General features: G+C 42.6%; 1 protein-coding gene and 1 pseudogene across 8 annotated transcripts in view; both read left to right on the top strand.

Moving 5' to 3' along the window:
- The window catches only part of AFF3 (ALF transcription elongation factor 3), a 602,210-nt gene that overhangs the window by 426,029 nt on the left and 153,772 nt on the right, over positions 1 to 22,409 (top strand). For 4 of the 8 annotated variants that reach the window (XM_055122984.1, XM_055122985.1, XM_055122981.1 and 1 more), the window contains one exon: positions 20,814 to 20,867. The exons of the other annotated variants lie outside the window; for them this stretch is intronic. In XM_055122984.1, the coding sequence (XP_054978959.1) occupies positions 20,814 to 20,867 (54 nt within the window). The remainder of the gene's footprint in view (positions 1 to 20,813; positions 20,868 to 22,409) is intronic. 8 annotated transcript variants of the gene reach the window in all.
- On the top strand, positions 10,098 to 12,906 carry LOC129400074 (uncharacterized; annotated as a pseudogene).

Here is a 22,409-nt window from a genome sequence, read left to right as displayed (position 1 = left end):
GGAGGGAACTGTGGAGGGAGGGTGACACTGGTGGTGGGGTTGGTGTTGGAATGTTGAATGACTGTGTCAAGTCATCATGAACAATTGTGTAAACTATGGTGTTTAAAAGAGAGGGAAGGAATACTGGTCATACTGAACTAGTCCATGCTAACCATGAACTCTGAGTTCATCCCTATCAAAATCTTTTTTCCGAATAAGGTCACATTCTGACATACTGTAATTAGACCTTCACCATCTAACACCGGAAGGGAGTAAGTTCATGAAACTGAATCCAGGAAGTCAGAATAATTTGGGAACGCTCGCTAGGTCTGGAAGTGTGCAGCTGCTAGAGGATGATGCAAGAAGAGGGCAGAACAGGAGTAAAATACACTGAACATCAAGCACTTCATAGATAAAGGGATGAAGCGAAGAAAACAGTAACTAACATACATACAAGACCTGGGAGAAATTTATTTCATATTCATAGCTCAGTGGGAAAGATCAACTTCATTAAAGCCTACATGTCCCTCTACCTATATAATCTCATGATACTGTGAGTCATTTAATGTGATTTAGCTAAGTGTCTCCAGACAGGAAGCTTCTTTTCTGATGAAGCATTTTCTTATCATCTATTTTATTTTATTTTACTTTGGAGGGGGCACTGGGTGGCTCTGAGATTAGGGATCACTCCTGGCAGGCTTGAGGGATCAGAGGAGTTCCTATGGGGCCTCCACCTAGGTGGGCCACATGCAAAGCAAATCCCCCACAAGCTGTGCTATTGCTCTGCCCACCCCCTTTGGGCTCTCTTAAGAAAAGTTAATCATAGTAAGTTAAGTTTTAGTCATTACTTGGTAGAACAGAGTGTTCTGAATAGCACATGAAGATCTCTTCGGGTAATAATTATTTAATGATGCTAAAAGTATTCCTAACAATGAAGAATACAGTTTATTCATTACAAATAAAAGAATTAAAATTTTTGTGAAAGTCCCAATTATGTTAATGATGGGAAAGCTTCTATTGCATTACCTGTACTGTGGATTACTGTTATAAATCTTGGACAAACTATTTAATGGAGCAACTATTTGAAGACATTAGGGAATGATCTAAGTACAAAATGTTGGGAATTTGATCTTTGAATGAACAAAATTGAACCAGGGGAGGTCTGCACTATCCAGCTTTCTCTGGATGCTCTCCTTGATCCACAAACTCCGTCTCAAGGAGAAAGCCACGGTCCTGCTGACTCACAGTGTGAGGAAAAGGAGCTCAGGGACTGCCAAGTGGCTGGACTTAAGGGAGGATATTCCAGAAAGGAGGGAGACGTTAGATGAGAGCTCCCACTCCCATTCAGTAGGTAAACTGCCCTGTGTCCTTGGATGACCCCTAACTGTGTGTCAGTGTAAGGGAAAGAGCCAGTGAGTGAGCCCCCCAGAAAACTAGAGATATGAAGCTGAAAATGCTGAGCAGAGATTTCAGCTGCTGCCGGCAACTGTGGCCTGTAGAACTTAGAATTTAAATCCCACCCAAGTTAGGTAGAGCTGCTTGGAAAATACATTTAATTTAATTTAATTTTACTTTGAAAACTCAGGAAGTTCATGTCTTTAGAATAAAGATTCAAACCAAAGGCAAGCAGTTATATTTTTATTTCTATGTATTTTTAGATTTAGGACCAAACCTGGCTGTGCTCAGGGCTACACCTGGCTCTGAGCTCAGAGATCACTCCCAGTGAGACTCAGAGGACTGGGAGAGTGTTCTGGAGATCAAACCCTGCTTGGCCGCATGCACGGCCAATGCTCTACCTGTTGTACCATTGCTCCAGCCCCCAAAGCAAGTAGATCTTAATAAAGAGCCCACATCCACAAGTTCGAGTTGGAAATTTAATGACCTGTTATAACTAAAGACTCGGCACTCTGTGAAAGAAGAAAACCAAAAAACAGATGTTAGGGGCAAAGAGACTGCTCAGTTGCTGGAGCATGTGCTTTGCATGCTGGGAGCTTAGGGTTGATCCCTTGAACTACATGGAAGGGCCTGAGCACAGATCCCAGGGAAGCCCCCGTCACCAAGGGGGGGCTTGGTGATACAAGGCGTGGTCCAAACGGAACAAGAAGGAAAACAGAATATAGAGTGTTTGTAACATATCACTCACAATTACTCGTTAGCTATTCAACAACTAAACAATATACTGAAGAGATAGGAAAACATGACCCATGGTCTAGAAAGAAAGTAATGAAGATAATAGGCATTATACATTATAACTTTAATAGGCATTATACATTACAGCTTATACATTAGGATTTTTAAATAAGAACTTTAAAACATCTATCATATCATGACTCTAAAGGCCATGATAACTAAAGAAAGGGCGGTCTCATCAAGAAAATAAATTTTTTAAAAATTTTATTAGTGAATCACCATGAAGCACAGTTACAAATTTATGAGCTTTTGTGTTTGCATTTCAGTCATACAGTAATCATTTACCCATTCCTCCACCAGTGCCCATTCAACTCCACCAAGAAAATAAAAATTATTTTAAAAATTCATGAAAATTCTTTTTTATGAAATACAGCATTTGAAATAAAAATTTTATTTGATTGCTTTAAATGGAGTGAAAGTGACTAAACAGTAAATAAAGTATACCAATAAGAATTATAAACTATAAATTAAGAAAAAAACAATAAATCAAGGATATCAGGCAATCAAATATGGGAAGTACAGCATGAGGAAATACAAATTAAAGCAGAATAAATAGTTGGAGTAATAGCTGAACACTTTTCTAACAGGACAAAAATATTTCAACTCCAAGTTTTAAAAATTTAAATACTTAAAATTTAAAGTTTTAAGTAAAAATATGTTAAAGAATACTAATTTACAAATCTAAGAATCAGTTCATCTTTAGCAAGATAAATACAAATAAAGATGTGCCTCAGAATTTTATATTTAAATTGTTGAAAACTCAACATAAAATGAAAAGTTTCATAGAAAAGTTACATATACTGAAGTTATGTATAAATGATGAAACAGCTAAGTGATTCCCATCCTGAATCACCAAGGGCACAATGAGAAATCCCCTTACAGCAGAGAGAGAGATGAGGAGTTGGTCCACGGCTGGACTCCAGCAGGCCAGCCTCCAGCCTCGGCACACAGGACCTCCAGAGCCCAACCCAGTGTAGCCCTGGAGGCCAAGCATCTCAGGGTTTGACCTGGCAGTCCCCAGCCCCACAGCACCCTCAGCTCAAGCCCTGACTCCCAGCTCAGCTAAATCTTGCCAGGAAGAGCTCCAGGCCCCCTTTCCCTTGGGAAGCCACCCAAATGAATTAAAATATATTTTTTTAAAAAGTGAAGAAAGACTAATAATGATAAATAACTGTGGAAGCAGAATTCTAAGTTGCTAAAACATTCACCCCAACTGAAGGATAAAATGAAGACACTGTTTATTTATTTATTTATTTATTTAATAATTTAAGGAGGCTCCAGCTTCCCTCCCCACCCCGAGCAGAGCTCCCGGTGGCTGAAGACCACCGGAGCCTAGCCACGGCCATGCTCAAGGACACTCTCCACATGTTCGGACAAGCCTCATGCAGGAAAGAACCCAGGTGTGTGTAGTCCCGTCAACTGCCAATATCCAGAGCCATAAAAGCAAGCTCCCAGAGGAGAGGACACGGGGAGTTTCTTGCCCGCACGCCTGGCTGTCTTCCCCAGGGCACCTTGGAGGGGATGGGCTCCAGCTTCCCTCCCCGCCCCCTCAGAGCTCCAAGGGGCCGAGGATCGCTGGAGCCTGGCCACAGCCGTGCTTGGGGCCCCTCTCCGCATGTTCAGATGGGCCTTACTCATGAAGGTACCAGCAAAGGAACCCAGGTGTGTGTAATCCCATCAATGACCAGCATCCAGAGATTTAAAAGCAAGCTCTCAGAAGTGCACGGCCACTTTGCGTCCGCGCAATATCTTATAACCTACTTTTCCCTCTGAGAGAAACTAGCAAGCTACTGAGAGCTTCTTGCCCACATGGGACAGCCTCAAAAGCTTCCCATAGTGTATCCATATGTCAAAGCCAGTAGCCAGCTGAATCTCATTCCCCTGACTCTGAAAGAGCCTCCAATGCGGCATCGTTGGGAAGGCCGAGAAGAGAGAGGCTTCAGAAATCTCAGGGATAGGACGAATGTAGAGGTTACTGAGACCTCTCGAGCAACTCAACGATTAACGGGATTTCGTGATTTTGTGATCGTGATTTATTATCATTCGACCTAGCACAGACCCTCTGCCATAGGTTCCTACTCTTCCAGCTGCTCAGCAACCTCAGGGCGCATTCCATCAACCTCAAGGACATCAACCTGAGGCTGCAGATGTCCTAGGTGATGCCCAGGGACGCAGGCAGGTGCGTGTTTGTCAGTGTGCATATCGTTACAACATGCCAGTCGACCAAAAGCTTACATTAAGTACACTAGGAACACCTATAAAGGTGATTAGAGGCTGCCCCAAAAGCCTCTGTCCCTCTCAGAGAGCCCGGCAAACTACCGAGAGTATCCCACCCGCTGGCAGAGTCTGGTAAGCTGCCCATGACGTACTCAATAAGCCAAAAACAGTAACAACGACGGTCCTCATTCCCCTGACCTGAAAGAGTCCCCAATATGCCATCAGGCTACACTAGCACATGACAGGGACGAATTGAGACATTATTGGTGCCCACTTGAGCAAATCAATGAACAACTGGATGACAGTGATACAGTGATACAGTGTTTATTATTTTAAAATCCGAGCAACTGTATGTCTAGTAAGTCTATACTAAAGGAAATGTGCCAGATTGAAGGTAATATTAGAGGGTAGTTCACATTTGCAAAAAGGAACTATTTACGTGAAATAATAAATATATGAGTAAACATAAAAGGCTATTCAATATAAGAAATAAAACATAAATACAGCATGAGAATAAGTAAAGATTTATTACAGAGATCAGAAAAACACATAGTATAAGATGTAAATCCTGATAAACTGGTATGTATTAAAGTTAATAAAACAGCACGTCAAAACAACCAGACAGGAAAAAATTGGGAAGATATGTAATTTTGCAGTGCACATTTGTGATTGAGAATATGTATTAAGAATCATACGAAAGTAAAAAACACAAAATTATAAACAGTCTGTGAATGAAGAAAGCTTTAAAACAGACAAAAGAAGATTCACAAATCAACAAAAAGCAGTGGATAAGATGCATTTCTCTGACAGCATTCATTTAATCAAAGTCACAGTAACCTACTACAGTTCTGTTAGAATGTCTACCATTATTAAGAATGATGACCATCAAAAAAAACACATTGGTGTGAAGCAATTCAAACTCATTTTTATGAGTTGTTTGTGGAAATATAAAATGGCATAAGCATTTTTGAGAGGCCTATTTTTCTGTTTCTTGTAAACTCATTTACTGCATAAGCCAACAATACCATTTGAAGGTATTAATGCAAGAAAAATATCTAAAATGTATTAGATCTCAACCGGGGGCTGAGACCTCCAAGGCCGCTTGTTCAGTTTGTGAACTTACTATGCAGCTGCAGTAATCATTACAACTGACTCTGGTGTTAAGCAAAAGAATATGTAAATAATAGAACAGAAAGTCCAGAAATCAACCCCAGGATAGAATCAACTAGTCTGTGATAACAACAAAGATAGTCTTTTAGTCATAACAATAATACATCCATATGCAAAAAATGGATCTACATCAAAATCTTTTACTCCTCACAAAAATTAATCCAACATGGGCCATAGACCTAAATGTAAAGCAGAAAGACTTCTGGGGGATAACATAGAAAAATTGAAGTGACCTGAAGTATGGTGATAACAGCATCAAAAAAAAAAAGTAATCAGTAGACTGAGCTCCATTACAATTTAAAACTTCTGTTCTACAAACAACAGTGAAAAAGAAAATGAGAAGATGAGTCATAGACCGGGAGAGGGTATTTGGAGAAAACACATCTGATAAGAACTTCTATTCAAAGTAAACAGAAAATACTTAAAACTCAACTTTTTTTAAATCTTGATTTAAAAAGATCAAAGTCTTGAACAGTTACCTCACCAAAGATACACAAGTGGTAAATGAGCACATGAAGACAGCATGCTCTTGGCAGAAGAGCAGCTAAGATGAAAGACATTCCTGCACATGTCCTTGGGGAAATGCCAATTAAAGAGATTCCAGTATACAAGAATTAGAATGGCAAAAACCAAGAAAACTGGCAAGACCCAAAGTTGGTGAGACTTCAGCCTCAGACATTGTCATTGCTAGTGGGGATTCATGATGGTATAGCTATATAGTGTAAGGCAGTTTGGCAATTTTTATAAAACTGAATTACCCCTTTACCCAGTGACTTATGTATCATGCTTTTTGGGGTATACCTACGTTCCTGAAAACTTTTGTCTATTAAAAAAAACTGCAGATGGATGTGTATGGTAGTTAATTCCTAATTTTCAAATATTGGAAACAGCAAGCTTAGTCATAAATTGGTAAATGGATAATTTTTGGTATATCCCAATAGTGGAATTTGGTGAGTGATGAAAAGAAATGCACCATTAAGCCATGAAAGGGAGGGATTTCAAATGCATATTATTAAATGAGAGAAGACAATCTGAAAAGGTGACAGGCTGTAGAATTCCATTTGTGTGACATTTTGGAAAAGGCAAACTTAAAGGTAAGACGGTAAAAAGAGCAGTCATCTCTAGGAATAGGGTAGATCACAGGATTTTTAAGACAGTGAACACTATGTGATTCATTTAATATTGATAGTATCTGTTATTATACAATTGTTCAAGTCAGTAAACTTTACAGAGAGTGAATTCTAATGCAAACTATGGAGTATTAATGTAGGTTCATCTGTTATAATAAACATACCTCTCTGGAGGGATATTGATAATAAATATAGCATATGTGGAGGAAGGAAAATAAGAAACAAGAAATTGCTATAACTACCCATCAATTTTATTGAGAACCTGCAACATCGCTGAAAAAAATAAAAGGGTCATAATTTAAAAAAACAATAAACTTCCAAATATTAGTCAATATGTAAAAATCACAGAAGCATTATGCCAAACAAAAGACAGCACAAAGAGTGTACATTGTAATTCCAGAACAGGTGAGGGGGCTGACATGATAGTCCAGGGGATATAGCACTTGCTTTGCATGCAGCAAACTAGGTTGCTTCCCCAGCATGGTCCCCTGAAGCCCAGTAGGAATGATCCCTGAGCATAGAGCCAGAGTGAGCCCTGAGCACCACCAGGTGTGTCCCCCAAAATTAAATAAATAGAGCCAAGCACAGAGTCAGCAACACTGAAATTGAAAGACCCAAACTTGTCAAGAGGGCAGATGGAGGAGGCGTCTGGGAGGGAAAACTGCGGGAAGGCTGACACTCACATTGGGATGGTGCTGCAATATTGTATGTCTAAAACTGAACCATGAAGGAGAGGCACACAAACCAATCTCAGAACCCAGCGGCTTCTGGCAGAAATGCATCTGGAACTGAGCATTAAACAAACTACAGGGCCATGCCGCCCTGGGTGGGGAAAGGTATTTGTCCTTTCTGCCTTTTCTCTTCCAAAGGGCGGTGGCCGCCACCTTTTCAGAGCCTATTGGACAGCCAGGTATGAGACTGCAGGTATGAGACACACGGGGTCTCATGGGATGGGGGATGGAACCGGCCCCTCTCCCCACCCCATGAGGCCCCAAGTTGCCGCCCACAAATGGTTTCTCTGGCTCCTGAACGGCCATGATCCCAGAGGCACACAAACCAGTCTCGGAACCCAGAGGCTTTTGGCAGAAATTGCTCCAGACTTATTACTAAAATATCAGAAATCCAAAATAGTATGCTCTTCATTATTAGCAACAAAAAACAAATTACCTAATGATGCCCTTTCAGCAGGTATGATTGTTGGAGAAATTTCCAAATAGTAATGGTGGGTCTTTTGCAAAATATTGAATGTGATCAAAGTGGAGAGAGAGTAAAGTGGAGTAAAGTGGAAATCATTTGCCACACAGGCAGGGGAGGGGTGCATTGGGGGGTATACTGGGGTTCTTGGTGGTAAAACATGTGCACTGGTGAAGGGATGGGTGTTTGATCATTGTGTGACAGAGACTTAAACTGGAAAGCTTTTCTAACTGTTCTCACAGTGATTCAATAAAAAATAAACAAATAAAAATAAAATATAGCACTGTAGCACTGTCATCCCATCGATTTGCCCAAGCAGGCACCAGTAACATCTCCATTGTAAGACTTATTATACTGTTTTTGGCATACCAAATTCGCCACAGGTAGCTTGCCAGGCTCTGCCATGATGTGATCTATCTATCTATCTATCTATCTATCTATCTATCTATCTATCTGTCTATCTAGGAACTATACATCTCAGTGCATTAATAAAAATTTTTTAATGTTAAAAACAAAAGAAACAAGTAGACTGCTCTGTGAAGTGTCATTTAGAATTGTGGGCACAGGAGAGGCTGGATTCACCAGAAGGGAGGGGTTATGTGGGTACTGGGTGGTGGTCGAGGGGAGCTATATGTTAATTTGGGCTATATAACATGCTCCAACCATTTTTTCAAAACTCACTTTTATACCTAACTTCTGTGCATTCCATCGAATGTGATTTTTACCCATTGAAAAAATAGTTTTACTGTGAGCCTGGAGCAATAGCAGAGTGGGTAGGGCATTTGCCTTGTATGCAGCCAACCCAGGTTTGATTGAGTCCCAGCACCCCATATGTCCCCCAAGCACCACCAGGAGTAATTCCTGAGTGCAAAGCCAGGAGTAATCCCTGTGCATCACGGGTGTGACCCAAAAAGCAAAAAATTAATTAGTTAATTAATTAAAATTATTGTGTAAAACTTTATAAACACAAAAAATAATTTTATGGAAGATTAAAATACCCATGTGACAGCAGTTCTACCTGATGATGACAGTAACTAACCTTTCTTGGCTCTGTCCCGACCAGGTACTAGTCATAGCACACATACTCTAATCCCTCTACTTTTTGTAAAAATCCACTATTATACTATTTTGCAGACAAAATGAAGCTAATATATGATTTACATAAGTTGAAGTAGTCAGACCAAGATCCAAACTCTACAGGCTAATCTTCATAATCAGAAGAATGGAATTAAGCACAAAGAGTTAAGTTCTCAGGAGAAAATAAATAAAAAGACAGAAGTAAGAGGGTTCATCAAAGGTGTACATTATACTGTAAAATACTTGGAAATAATTATACGTTCAATCTGAATTAGTGACATATGCTGCTGTGTTTTCTCCAAAGTTAATGCAGTAGTTGGAAATGACATATGGAAAATACTCATTAAACAATTATTATTGCTATTATAACAGGATGCATCGCTAAAAAAAAGCCCTTGTATTAGCTTGATAGAAATTTTCTCTCTCTTCTCTCTGTGCCTTTATTTTAATATTTCTTTAATTGAATCACTGTGAGATTCAATAAAAAACTTAGACCCTTAAAAGGCTGTTCATGATTAGGTTTCAGTCATACAGTGCTCCAACACCCATCCCTCCACTAGTGTATGTTTTCCAGCACCAGTATCCCTTGTTTCCCTTTCATCAGCCCCCAACACAAAGTGACCTTAGCTGGCTTTGCGACCTTAGCTCTAGGTTCAACAAGACCTGGAAACAAGATCCTCAGTCTGCCTCCTCCAATCCACGGCATCTGAGGGAGGGGTCCAACCCAGATGCCCCACCCTACCCAAGATACACACCTCACTGGCCGACTCCCACTACATCCACTACCCAGACACCGCCATGCGAACACACACCATAACACACTTAATACCATACCATATTTGATAGGGTGCACATTTAGTGTGAACCATGGTAATACCTCTAAGGGCAATTGGAGGCCGCCCTGAAAGCCTCCGTACCTCTCAGAGAGCCCAGCAGGCTACCAAGAGTATTGAGCCTGCACGGCAGAGCCTAGCAAGCTACCCATCGCGTATTTGATATGCCAACAACAGTAACAACAATTGGCCTCATTCACCTGTCACTGAAAGAGCCCCCAATACAGCAGCATTAAGAAAGATGAGCAAAGAGAGGCTGAAAAAATCCTAGGGATGAACTAGACTACCCAAACGAGGAAAGACTAAGATGATTGTCTGTACTTTCAACGCACGGTCACTGGCATCAGAAGCATCCATCGAGGACCTGATGGTGCAAGCACAGAAGATCAAGTACGACATCATTGGTCTGACCGAAATGAGGAGACATCAATCACATCATACCATTTTCGACACTGGAGAATTGTTCCTCGGAACATGTGACAACAGAGGCGTTGGTGGCGTTGATGTCCTTGTCAACATGAACTTGACCATGAGCATCGATTCATTCGAAGGTCTAACAACCCGAATTGGATGATTATGCTTGAATAGATGTGGCTCACTGCCTGCAGTTTCTATCTTCATCGTCTATGCACCAACTTCCAATTACGATGAAGAAGAAATTGAAAAGTTCTACATGGAACTGGAGAAGTTCTATAAAGAAGACCACACCTTCTGCAAGATTATTGTTGCTGATTTTAATGCCAAGATAGGTCCGAGAAGGTCGCCGAAGAACTCCACATTGGGACACATGGTCTAGAATGGAAAGATCAGGGTGAGAGACTATCTGAATTCATCATGTCGACCAAGACCATCCATGGTAACTCACAGTTCCAGAAGGCCAAATCTAAACGCTGGACATGGGAGTCTCCCAGTGGACAGTTCCACAATGAAATTGACCACATCATATTCAATCAAAGGTTTTGCCTGATCAATGTCGCTGTTGTCCCAAAATTCCAAACAGGATCAGACCACCGTCTCCTTCATGTGAAATTCTACTTCACAGAGCAGGGAGGAAAGTCTGCAAAATTTAAGTCTAAGAAGACAAGTCCCAGAATGACCACCAACTGGGAGCTCTTTAGCACTATTGCAGCTACATGGGAAGATGCCGTCCTTGACAACATCGACGAGGAATATGATCAACTGGTTCAGCACCTCCATGTCTGTGCGAAGAATGCCAGGAGTGAGAAAGCCACAAACAAACGCCTGTCTTCGAAAACTACCGAGCTCATTTGTCAACATGGTTTGGCGTCCGAGCTCACAAAGCTGTGCAGAGATGTGATAAAGGAAGACCTCAAAGAGAGAAGAGCAGTAGTGTCAGCCAGTGCAGCAGAAGCCGGGAAAAGTATTCGCAACGCTCACCTGTCCTTCGCCAACTACAAGACCAAGATGACTGCCCTCCGACGCCCCGATGGATCTATCACATCCTCCAGAAAGGCAATGGAGAGGATTATTCACAACTTCTACTCTTTGACAGCCATGTTCACCTGCCCACATAGCAAATTCCGCAGGATGGATATGTCGTTCCCAATGTTCTCCCTTCTGAAATTCAACAAGCCATTTCACTGGTAAAGATGCGAATAGCACCTGGTCCAGACAAGGTCAGACCCGAACACCTGAAGAATCTGCCGCCGGTACTCATTAATACACTAGCCCGACTCTTCACATGCTACCTGTCTGAATGTAAGGTTCCGTCCCAGTGGAAAACCAGTAGGACTATTCTGTTGTACAAGAAGGGAGACATCCACGACATCGGCAACTATCGCCCAATCTGCCTGTTGTCTGTCATCTACAAGTTGTTCACTTGTGTCATCCTGAATAGAATAGGCAGAACACTAGACGAAGGACAACCATGTGAGCAAGCCAGGTTCCAAAGAGGATTCAGCACGATTGACCATATCCACACAGTGACCAAACTCATTGAAGTTTCTCGAGAGTTCAAGATGCTGCTCTGTCTAATGTTCATTGACTTAAAGAAGGCCTTTGATTCTGTTGAGACTGAGGCAGTCATCGAAGCCCTGGCCAGACAGAGTGTTCAGAATCAGTATATCAAAATCCTGTGCAAGCTGTATTGTGGATTCACCACCAGGATCTCACCATTCTACAGGGAAGTGATCATTGATGTAAAGAGAGGGGTGCAGCAAGGTGATACCATTTCACCAAAACTCTTCAGTGCCGCCCTTGAGAACATCATTCGACAACTGGAATGGGAAAAAATGGGAGTGAAGATAGATGATTGGCAATTACACCACCTCTGTTTCGCTGATGATATCATTCTCATAACGCCAAACATTAGCCAAGCTTCACAAATGCTGGCCGACTTCGACCGCAAGTGTGGAAAGGTCAGATTGCAGCTGAATCTCAACAAGACGATATTCATGAAAAACAAACTGGTCCCTGAAGCTCCATTTGGTCTCAATGGAATGAACATCTTCGAATGCAGCAGCTATGTGTACCTGGGTCGAGAAATCAACATGAGGAACGACTTGGTGCCAGGACTGAGCAGGAGAAAGAGAGCAGCGTGGAATGCCTTCAAGAGCGTCGAAGAAGTGGTTAAGAGAACGAAGAACCTCCGACTCTGGGCACATCTTTTCGATTCCACCGTTCTTCCTGCACTAACATATGCCTCAGAGACTTGGGCCCTACACAAGCAGGATGAGAATGCTATTAGGGTATCCCAAAGAGGAATCGAAAGAGCTATGCTGGGAATATCATGTCTCACTCAAGTGAGAGAAGGAATCCAGAGTTCTGACCTCCGTCGACGGTCAAAAATCAGGGATCCTGTCTCGTTTGCCAAGGCATCAAAAATCAGATGGGCTGGTCATGTAATGCGATTCAGAGACGACCGTTGGACTAGAGCTGTTACCGACTGGATTCCACGGGATGTCAGAAGACCTCGTGGCTGCCCTCCAACTAGATGGTCAGATTTCTTTGTCAAATCTCTGAATGAATGATTTGAGTCTCTTTCTGTTCCTGGAGCGAGCAGGTATCATTGGGCTACACTAGCTCGCGACAGGGACAGATGGAGATGTTACTGGCACCGGCTCAAGCAAATCGAAGATCAACGGGACTACAAGTGATACAAGTGATACCAAAATTTTTATTAAACACTTCCGTTTGTAGTTTTCTATCTCTGCTCTCATTTCTTTCTGTATTGGCTATCCATTCAACTGCTTCTTTCATACCATCCTATATTTTATTGGATGTCCTTTACACTGTTTCTTTGAGCTCATTAAACACCCTCACCATTTCACCTCTGAATTCTTTACCGAAGAGATTTTATATGTGGGTATTTCCTGTTGAGCCTTCAGTACTCTTTTCTTCCCCATAATGCTGTAGTAGTCCAGAGGTTGATCCCTCCAGTTCACTATCAGTGCCCCCCCTCACTGCCAGGAAGGACTCTGGGCATGCTCAGTAGATGGTTGTCTCCTCTTTCCCCTTCAAGGGGAACCTTTCTCTTTGATGCTCCCGTGTGACTTCTGTGGAGCCTCTAGCGTTGATTCAGGGGACGTGTTCTTTTAGACTAGGTTTTTATAGATTTCTGTGTTCACTGTTATTCTGGTGAGTTTGGGGGGTAGTTTGATTGGCATAGGCTAGTGGACTATTGGTCTAATGTGGTTGGGGTAGCCTGGCTGCTCTCATAAGAGTTCAGTATAGGAAGCTGAGATATGGGCCGATGTACTATGATAGAGGAAATTAACTGGTGGATACATGAGTGGCCGCTGCCTGGAGGCCATACCCCATGCCCCTGATGTACCTGTGGGGAGAGGGGCCCTGCACTGGCACAGATCCAGAGTTTCAGTTCCAGTCTCACTTTCTGGCGCACTTGTAAAAGCCCAGGTATCCCCTCTCACCTAGTGCTCATTTGAACCAATATCTCCTTTTCAAAATGAAAAACTTGCTTGGGCTGGGGTGATATCGGTGTGTGTTCTGCCGAGATGCGACCCAAGTGGCCACGTGTTATTTGTATGGCCACTCTGCTGCTGATGACCACGATCTGGAGGCCAGCTAAACTACTTTGGGTACCAGCAACTGCTTCCACCAATGTCTCTAGACTGTGAACTAAGCCAGAGCCCCATGCTGCCCCAGGAAGGGAAATGATGCAATTTCTAACATAAATCTCACTGGACTTAACTACTAAAGTACTAAAATGCAGAAATCCTAAACTTGACTAGACTTCATATCTCTTCATTCTCAGCAAGGGAAAGCTAACTATCAAATGCTTCCTTGTATGCAGGGCTGTTTTTTTGAGGGGAAACTCCAACAACAATAGTGAATATTGTGTTGAAATATGGAATGTAATCAGGTAAAGAGAAAATGAAATGAAATTTATCAGCTACGCAAGTGGGGGTGGGGGGTGGGAGGTAAACTGGGGATTTTGGTGATGGAATATGGGCACTGGTGAAGAGATGGGTATTCGAGCAGTGTATAACCGAGATAAGCCTGGAAACTGTAACTTTCCACATGGTGATTTAATTAAAAATAATAAATAAATAAATAAAGTGAAGATGCCTGGGAAGATGGGCAGCAGAAGAAAAAAAAAAAACAAAATGAAAAACTTAGGGTTCAGGGTGATGAAAGCAAAAGCTTCTAAATGGATTTTCATGAAGTGGTGCTGTGTAGAAGAATTTGTGGGCAGTCAGAGTCCTCCCACATCCCCTGAAATGAGCAGTCACTGTACCCTGTTCTTCCAAGCCCTCAGGGGGAGCAACCCCAGCCACTAGGGCTGCCTTTCGTGTCTGTGGAGAAGAGCGTCTGGTTTGAAGGAGGCTGTGGGAGTCAGCCCCAAGGACTTCTGGTCCTGAAAGGTTTCGAAGACTCCTGCGGATTGCTTGATGGGAAAGAGCAGGTCCAGCTTATATCCAAAGGGCCTGTCTAAGCTATCATGTGCGACTCTGTGTCATTGATAATGGAAGGAAGGCAATGAGAGCAAGTTCTCTGTCTTTTCTGGGACAGGAGCCTGGAGCTTTGCTAAAGGACATTAATCCCTTTCATGATGGCTCTACCTTTATGGCCTTTACCTCCCTAAACCGCACTTCCTGGAAACATCACTTTGAGGGTTAAAGTTTCACATCTGAATCGTGGAGTGGTTGGGATTGGACACAGTCATTTTGTTCATATGTGTATTTAGTAAAAAAATCCTAATGTCCATTGTAGAGCTATCTTAGAAATTGAGAAATAGGAAGAAGAAAATAGAAAGGAACAATCACATGTTAAGTATGTAAAGAAAACTACCATCTATGCATGTGCATTTAATAATGTTACACAAATTGATCATTTACTAAATTCTAGAAGTTGAAAGATCAAAGTCAGTTTAGGAACTGTTACTGAAAGATGTTTTCTTTTTCTCAAAGAAATCTGAAACCTCTGTGATATTTATTTTGGCCATAGCAGCCCATGTCCAAAATGATGAACTGTAGCTGTTCTTTTTTTCAGTGAGGTGTCTGTCCTCAGAGATTTCCTGTCTGTATCTGTTTAAGTAATTTGCCAAGATCCTGTCTGCTAAGAAAATGAAAAATGCTTGGTGATAGCCTTTGCCTTGAGAAATTGGCCTTAACCCGTTTCTTCAACTTTTAGACACTAAAAATAATATAAGGTAGGAAAAGCCTTAAGAAGTTGTCAGCCCACGTTGCTGTGGAGATGACAGACAGACAGACTCAGGGCCTCTGAGAAGCAGGTTCTTCCAGTCTGTGAGAATGGAGACCAGGCAGAGGGTCTTCTCAGGCCTGAGAAGAGTGCTGAAGGAAAAGAGAATGACAATCAGACATCGGTCTGTGCTCTGTGATGGGCAGACTCCGAACAAAACACTCAAGGAACCCAAGAATGTAGACTGAAAATACGCCATCACAGAGCAAGACTATAAAACCTTACTCTCAGCATTCTTACACCATCCCAGAAGGCCCATGGGCCCAAAGGTCATAAAAAAGAATTCTTCAGCAAAATGAGGGAATCTGTTCCCCAGCCCCTTTGAATTCCACCGAGACTCGGCTTTTCCCGTTCCTCTGCGCTGGACTCCATCCAAACATACCTCTCCCTCGGATATTATCTATGTCTGGGTCGGGGTTTCTCAAACTTTTTTTAATGATTTAATGTTTCATTTTTACTTGAAAAGTGATAAAATATACAATAACAAAATTTTTATCATCTTGACCATTTAAATTTATGATTCTGTAGCGTTGTGTTCACATTGCTATGCTCCCCTTATACTATTTTACTCCTAAAGCTGTCTTTTTTTTTTTCAATTTTTTACCATACCCAGATATGCTCTGGGCTTGGTCCTGCTCTGCACTCAGAGGTCATGCCTGGTGGTGTGCAAAGGGCCATATGGGGTGCTGGGTGTGGAACCCTGGTCAGCCACATCCTATGGAGCAGCCTGCCCTGCCAACTCTTTTTGGCACCCCAAAAACTCTTTTACGCTTCTAATATTGAGTCTCTATACCCATTAAAATGCCAAGTCAGTATAATGTCAGAGTCCAACTCCACATTTCCCCTTTCAGCCAATGACAAACTCCACACTACTCTGTTACTGTAGCATTGATTACTGTAGGGACAATTAAGTGGAACAGCCCATTTGTCCTTCTCTAAATGACTTCTTCCTCTTAGAATAACCCTCCTCGAGTTTCATCTGTGATATAACAAACATCTGTGGTATACAGACTGATCATAAACCAGAATCTAGAAGTTTTAAAGGGTACAATTAAAACTAAATGTTAATGGTAACCTTTTAAAGGGTACTATTAAAAATTACCTGTTAATAGTAATTATTCTTTCTGTGTTGTTTGGGGCCACTGCCAGTGGTCCTAAGGACTTACTCCTGGCTCTGTGCTCAGTGCTCACTCTTGGATGACTTGGGGAAATCATATGCAGTGCTGGGGATCCAACTGGGGTTCCCCATGTAGAAGGAGAGTACCTTAACCCTTGTACTATCTCTCTGGCCCATAATTATTCCTTTTTAAGGCTGAATAATATCTAATATATGTATTTACATTCTAGTTATGCATCCTTCCATCAGCAAATACTTGGTTACTTCTGCCTTTCACAATGCTTATAAATATGAATGTACAAATATTTCTTTTACTTGCTTTCTTGTGCTTATTTACTTTAAAAACAAGTACTTTTCATTATTTTGGATACAGACTCTCAAACATTTTTAACATACTGTACATATCAGAAATACGCTTCACTTTGCATCCTATGAGAGTAGATTTACTGAAATAAGAGTGTTACCAAACTCAATCTGCCATTAGACATTTTCTATTCTTACATACCATGGAGCGATAGCACAGTGGGTAGGGCATTTGCATTGCATGCAGTCAACCCAGGTTCGATTCCTCCATCCCTCTCAGAGAGCCTGGCAAGCTACCGAAAGTATCCCGCCCGCACAGCAGAGCCTGGCAAGCTACCTGTGGTGTATTCAATATGCCAAAAACAGTAACAAGTCTCACAATGGAGATGTTACTGGTGCCCACTCGAGCAAATCGATGAACAACAGGATGATAGTGCAACAGTGTGACGTATCATCTTAAAGTGCACTCCAACCATGTAAATCCAATTTTGTTAGCTAACAGCCACAAAACACGACATAGAGGTCAAGAAATAGTATAACCCTGAATTCATCTTCACCAGAACACAGATCCTCCCCTGTATTGTTAGGTGCAGCCCTGGGGGTCCACAGGCAGCGATGGGGTTGCCCGCCTAACCCCCAGCACCACCACTCTCAGCACTGCATCCTGGAGGCCTCACCTGAATAACCAGCCCGGCTGGCTGAAAACCCCCAGGAAAGACCCCCAGACCTCTTGGGCAGCTCTTAGGGGGCACCTGTACCCCTCAGTACTAACACAATATAGACCAGTGGCCGGCCAGTTCACAAAATAGTCTGTGGAAAGCATGCCATGCTTTCCTGGCTTACTCACTTGTGTAATAATCTCTTTGGTCCTTGTAAAGGGCTTGACAGGGAGTTCTTTAGAGGGTGTTCTTTTCCTGTTGTACAACTTAGAACATGAAGACTGAAAGAATCTAGAAATTTGTCTAAACATTTTCATCCAGTGATGATGAGCACACTTACTGAGTCCGTGACTCCCCCCCACACACCCAGCACGCAGAAAGATGCAGCAGATCCTCATGGGCTGTCCCTGACCCCCGTGATGAAGCAGGTGACTATTAACTGGCATCCTGCAGTGTGCCCATGAGGACCCTCAGAAGCAGTTGGCAGAGCCCAGGAAGCTTTTAACCTAAAGGGCTAAAGCTTGTGCAGAAAATCTTGCGTCTCTGTCTCAGAAAGTGGGTTTTTCACATGTATGTCATAGGGAATGGGTCCATTTTCAGCCACCCCTAGTTGCACTGCATAAGCTACTAGTACTTTGACTAATGGCTAAGGCAGTGCAGCCTCTAAGTGAGTTTGGTGCCTTTGCAATGAGCTCCCCCAGCCTACAGAGATATTAATTAATAAAATGAAACAACTCTACATTCACGATCGACTTAGCAGATGGTGACAGTTTTCTGAGGAGTCACTCATGCTGTGGGATTGTGTGGTAACTGTGGTGGGTGATCAGTAAATATTGCCTGATACTAGCAGTCTGACTAAGCTTTTCCAAGTGTGTCTTTTATAATTCGCCTTCACGCTCTTGCACTGAGGACTTGCCCAGCATGGGAAACCTAATGCTTTTTATGCATGAATGCATGTAACGGGATGGAGGGGATACAGTCGCTATGCATTTTATACATTTTCTTTAGAAGTCATTAGTTAAATTAGTTCTTGCTCTGCTACTAACTTAAGATGCAAATCTCAAAAGTAACAACTTTGTATGTTTACAAACTTGTAAGCCCCACCCCCATCCCACCCCCACATCATAGGTTTTCTTTGCCACATGCCCTCCTGCAATGCTGAGCACAGTAGCCCTAAGCACCTATTAAATGTCAGTGTGAGCCAAGCACTCTAGTGGACACCTTGTTTATTTGATTCTTAGAACAACCCAGTGAGGTGTGTTATTACATTATTGTAGCTCAAGTTACAGAAGAGAAAATAGAGATTTCAGAGCTAGTGATGGCATTGCCGAGATTCTGGCCAAGCGGGCCAGTGCAGAGCCAGCGCCATGCCGCCATAGGTGTGCTGCCCAGTGCGGAGGGTGCAGGGAGTGGCAGATATTGAGAAGAATCAGTGTTTTGGAAAGGGGCTGGTGTTTCCCTGCTGCGCTTAGTAGGTGACTAAGAGGATGGCCAGGAGGAGGCCGCAGGAGCCAGGGCTGGCCATGGGCATCTCGAGGCGGCCTTGGAGGGAGTCTGTGGCCTGCAGCCACCTTTCCATCTCAGCAGCTGGCAGGGTGAAGGACAGCTCGCTGCCTCCGAGGGCCTTCTGCCCCCGAAGAGTCTTTAGTTCAAAGCCCTGCTCACACGATCCTTCCAAAGCTTGTGAAACACTCAAGCTTCTAATCTCAAGCTTCTACTGCTGAGAAGATTCCACCTCAACTTCTCGCTTCCTAAACGACAGCCATCTACAGTGGATGAGCAATGCAGCGGTAATGGGCAGGCAGGCAAACTTCCAGTCACATGAACCATTCCCTTTCCATGAAGAGAGGCGTTCTGTAAAGGAGGACTCCGAGGATTTAAAACTTCTCTCCAGAATAGGACAAGTGCTAGTGTATGTAAGAGCAAACAGAAGTTGAAAATTTGAATACAATTCTAAGTCCAAATGCAGGCTTTTTTTTTGTGTCCTACGTGCTTTATTTTAAAAGGTAACTGTGTTATATGAGCAACAGCTCCACAGGGACGAAACGGGATCATCTTGGTAGGAACAATATCAGTATCTTCCATCCTATAGATGAAGAAATCATGACACCACACAAAGACTGGAGAGATATCACAGGGACCAAGCCACTTGCTTTGCATGTGGCCAACACATGTTTAAATCCCAGCATGCTGTAGGGTCACCTGAGCACTGCCAGAAATTATTTATGAGCACAGAACCAGGAGTGATCTCTGAGCACTGTCAGGTGAGCCTCCCCCCAAAAAAAGGAAGAAAAGGAAAGAAAGAAAGAAAGAAAGAAAGAGAGAGAGAAAGCAAGAAAGCAAGCAAGAAAGAAAGAGAGAGAGAAAGAAAGAAAGAAAGAAAGAAAGAAAGAAAGAAAGAAAGAAAGAAAGAAAGAAAGAAAGAAAGAAAGAAAGGAAGGAAGGAAGGAAGGAAGGAAGGAAGAAAGAAAGGAAAGAAATAACAAAAAGAAAGAGAAAGAAAGAAAGAAAGAAAGAAAGAAAGAAAGAAAGAAAGAAAGAAAGAAAGAAAGAAAGAAAGAAAGAAAGAAAGAAAGAAAGAAAGAAAAAGAAAGAGAGAAAGAAAGAAAGAAAGAAAATGAGATATACTAATTCGTGCAGGTCGTATGGCGGAACCAGGCCTCTAGCCCAAGCTGTCTGACTTGAAACTCTTCAACCCTGCCACAGACCAATGGCACCTGCTCTGTGGCTGATTCACAGCACAAAGAAACAAAAGTCAAAGTGGTCAGATGGCAAGAAAATAAGTGACTTGGAGCTGTTTCATTTGGAGTCCGCTTAATACTAAAGCTCAGACCAGTAACTGGCTTTTAGGGAAGGGTGGGGGGAGACTGTTCCTCTGTGTTTTGGAGTTTGGGAGAGTCAGGAGAAGAACGAGTAGGGGAGATAAGAGCACCAGCCAATCCCTGAATACAGCTGCAGGCCACGTAGCTTCACACGTAAGGTGATATTTTCACACAACCTCAAAAGTCAGATGCTCTAACATTATACACATAAAATATAGTTATGTATGATTTTGAAAGAAATATCCATTTGTCCACACAAAGGAAATATTTCTCCCTTGAACCAATTGTGAAAAATGAAACATTCTATGATTTTGTGAGTTTTTGTTTCCCTATTGATGGTTTGGGCTAGGTCATGTGGAATTAGCTCATCCCCCAAACTGACCAAGCATTTACCCTCTGCATGCACTGTTCTAAGCATTTTACTCCTGTCGTTCTCACAGCTCTCTGAGACGGTTATCCCCACTTACAGACCAGAGAAATGATACTCAGAGAGGGTAAGTAACCCCCCACCTGTCACATGGCTAGTGTGTGATGGAGCTGGGATTTCATCTCACTTTAGACTCCTGAACCCTTGCTTTTCACCTGGTTTCTATGCTGCCTCCATTTCAGCTAACAGGCTACAAAATGTTTGCCAAATACTGCATATTACTGTGTCTCTGAACCAGGGCATGGCATTTTTAAACTAAGTCACTCCTGGGTGTTCTGGGTACTAGAGGATGTAGCTGAGTTAATGAGGTGATTAGAATCGTTTCCTCAGATGCTGGAGCATGTCCATATTCAGGGTCTTCTCTTTCAGCGTCCCCCTAGGGCGATCATCCCAGTACCTGCCTTACGCATCACACACTCACCCCTGCTCATTGGCATCCCCCACTTAATGATGGCGCTCTCAGGGACTCACTGTGGTACTCATGAAGCCATTCACCAGCAGGCTCCTGGCCCTGGTGCTCACACCTCTCTAGCAGTGCTTGCCCAGAGTTGCATACAGCTGGCAGCAGATTGCCAGCAGTGCCAGGGATGATGGGGACCAGAGCTTCCAGGCTAGAGCTGCAGACCTCCTGGGTCACCAGGATTGAAACTGTGATCCTGGGCTCCTAGGAAAGACTTTCTAGACCCTGTCTCCTGGGACAGCCACCACATTCCCAAGTACCCTGGATTCTGTTGTTTATTTTCTCATCATTACTGTTATTGATGGGCTGGAGCAATAGCACAGCGGGTAGGGCATTTGCCTTGCATGCAGCCGACCTGGGTTCAATCCATCCGTCCCTCTCGGAGAGCCCGTCAAGCTGCTGAGAGTATCTCGCCCTCACGGCAGAGCCTGGCAAGCTACCTTTGGTGTATTCGATATGCCAGAAACAGTAACAACAACTCTCACAATGGAGACGTTGCTAGTGCATGCTCGAGCAAATAGATGAGCAACAGGATGACAGTGATACAGTGATACTGTTACTGATGTGAGAATTTGGGGGGCAAAAAAAATACTCAGTGCCTTTGAACATGTTGAATTTGATGTTCAAATTTGGAAATTAAAGCAGAGCGTATGGTTTTATTGTTGTTCAGTGTTACCTAGGCGAGCAATTTTGCAAGTTCTGGGCTCAGATGAAATGTTGGCTGGGGCCTAAAGCCCAAGTGCACCACTTGAATGTTGGGATGTGGTGGGTCTGGGTGCTTTCTGTAAAACTGGTTCAAAAATAAACTAAAGGAATGACATAGAGAAAGTGCTCCCAGACACAAAGCACTCAGATAGGAATGGAAAATTCTCTTCTTCCAGAAGTCATAAGTAAATGTCTTTGTTTTTTATCCCTTCTGTTTAACCTCTAAACTAGGATTGCCAGATAAAATACAAGACACCCAGTTACATTTAAATTTCATATTAACAGTGAATAGTTTTTTAGTGTAAAAATGTTCTCCACAATATTTGAGGCATACTTATACTAAAAAAAAATACATGTCTTACCTGAAACTCAAATTTAACTGGACATGCTATAATTTTACTTGCTAATTCTAGCAATTCTTCCAAACACTGCCGAGACTGTAGC

Source organism: Sorex araneus, chromosome X (genome assembly GCF_027595985.1).
Source record: "Sorex araneus isolate mSorAra2 chromosome X, mSorAra2.pri, whole genome shotgun sequence".
Classification (NCBI taxonomy): Eukaryota; Metazoa; Chordata; class Mammalia; order Eulipotyphla; family Soricidae; genus Sorex; species Sorex araneus.
Note: the sequence above shows the minus strand (reverse complement) of the source record. Positions and strands in the feature narration are given on the sequence as shown.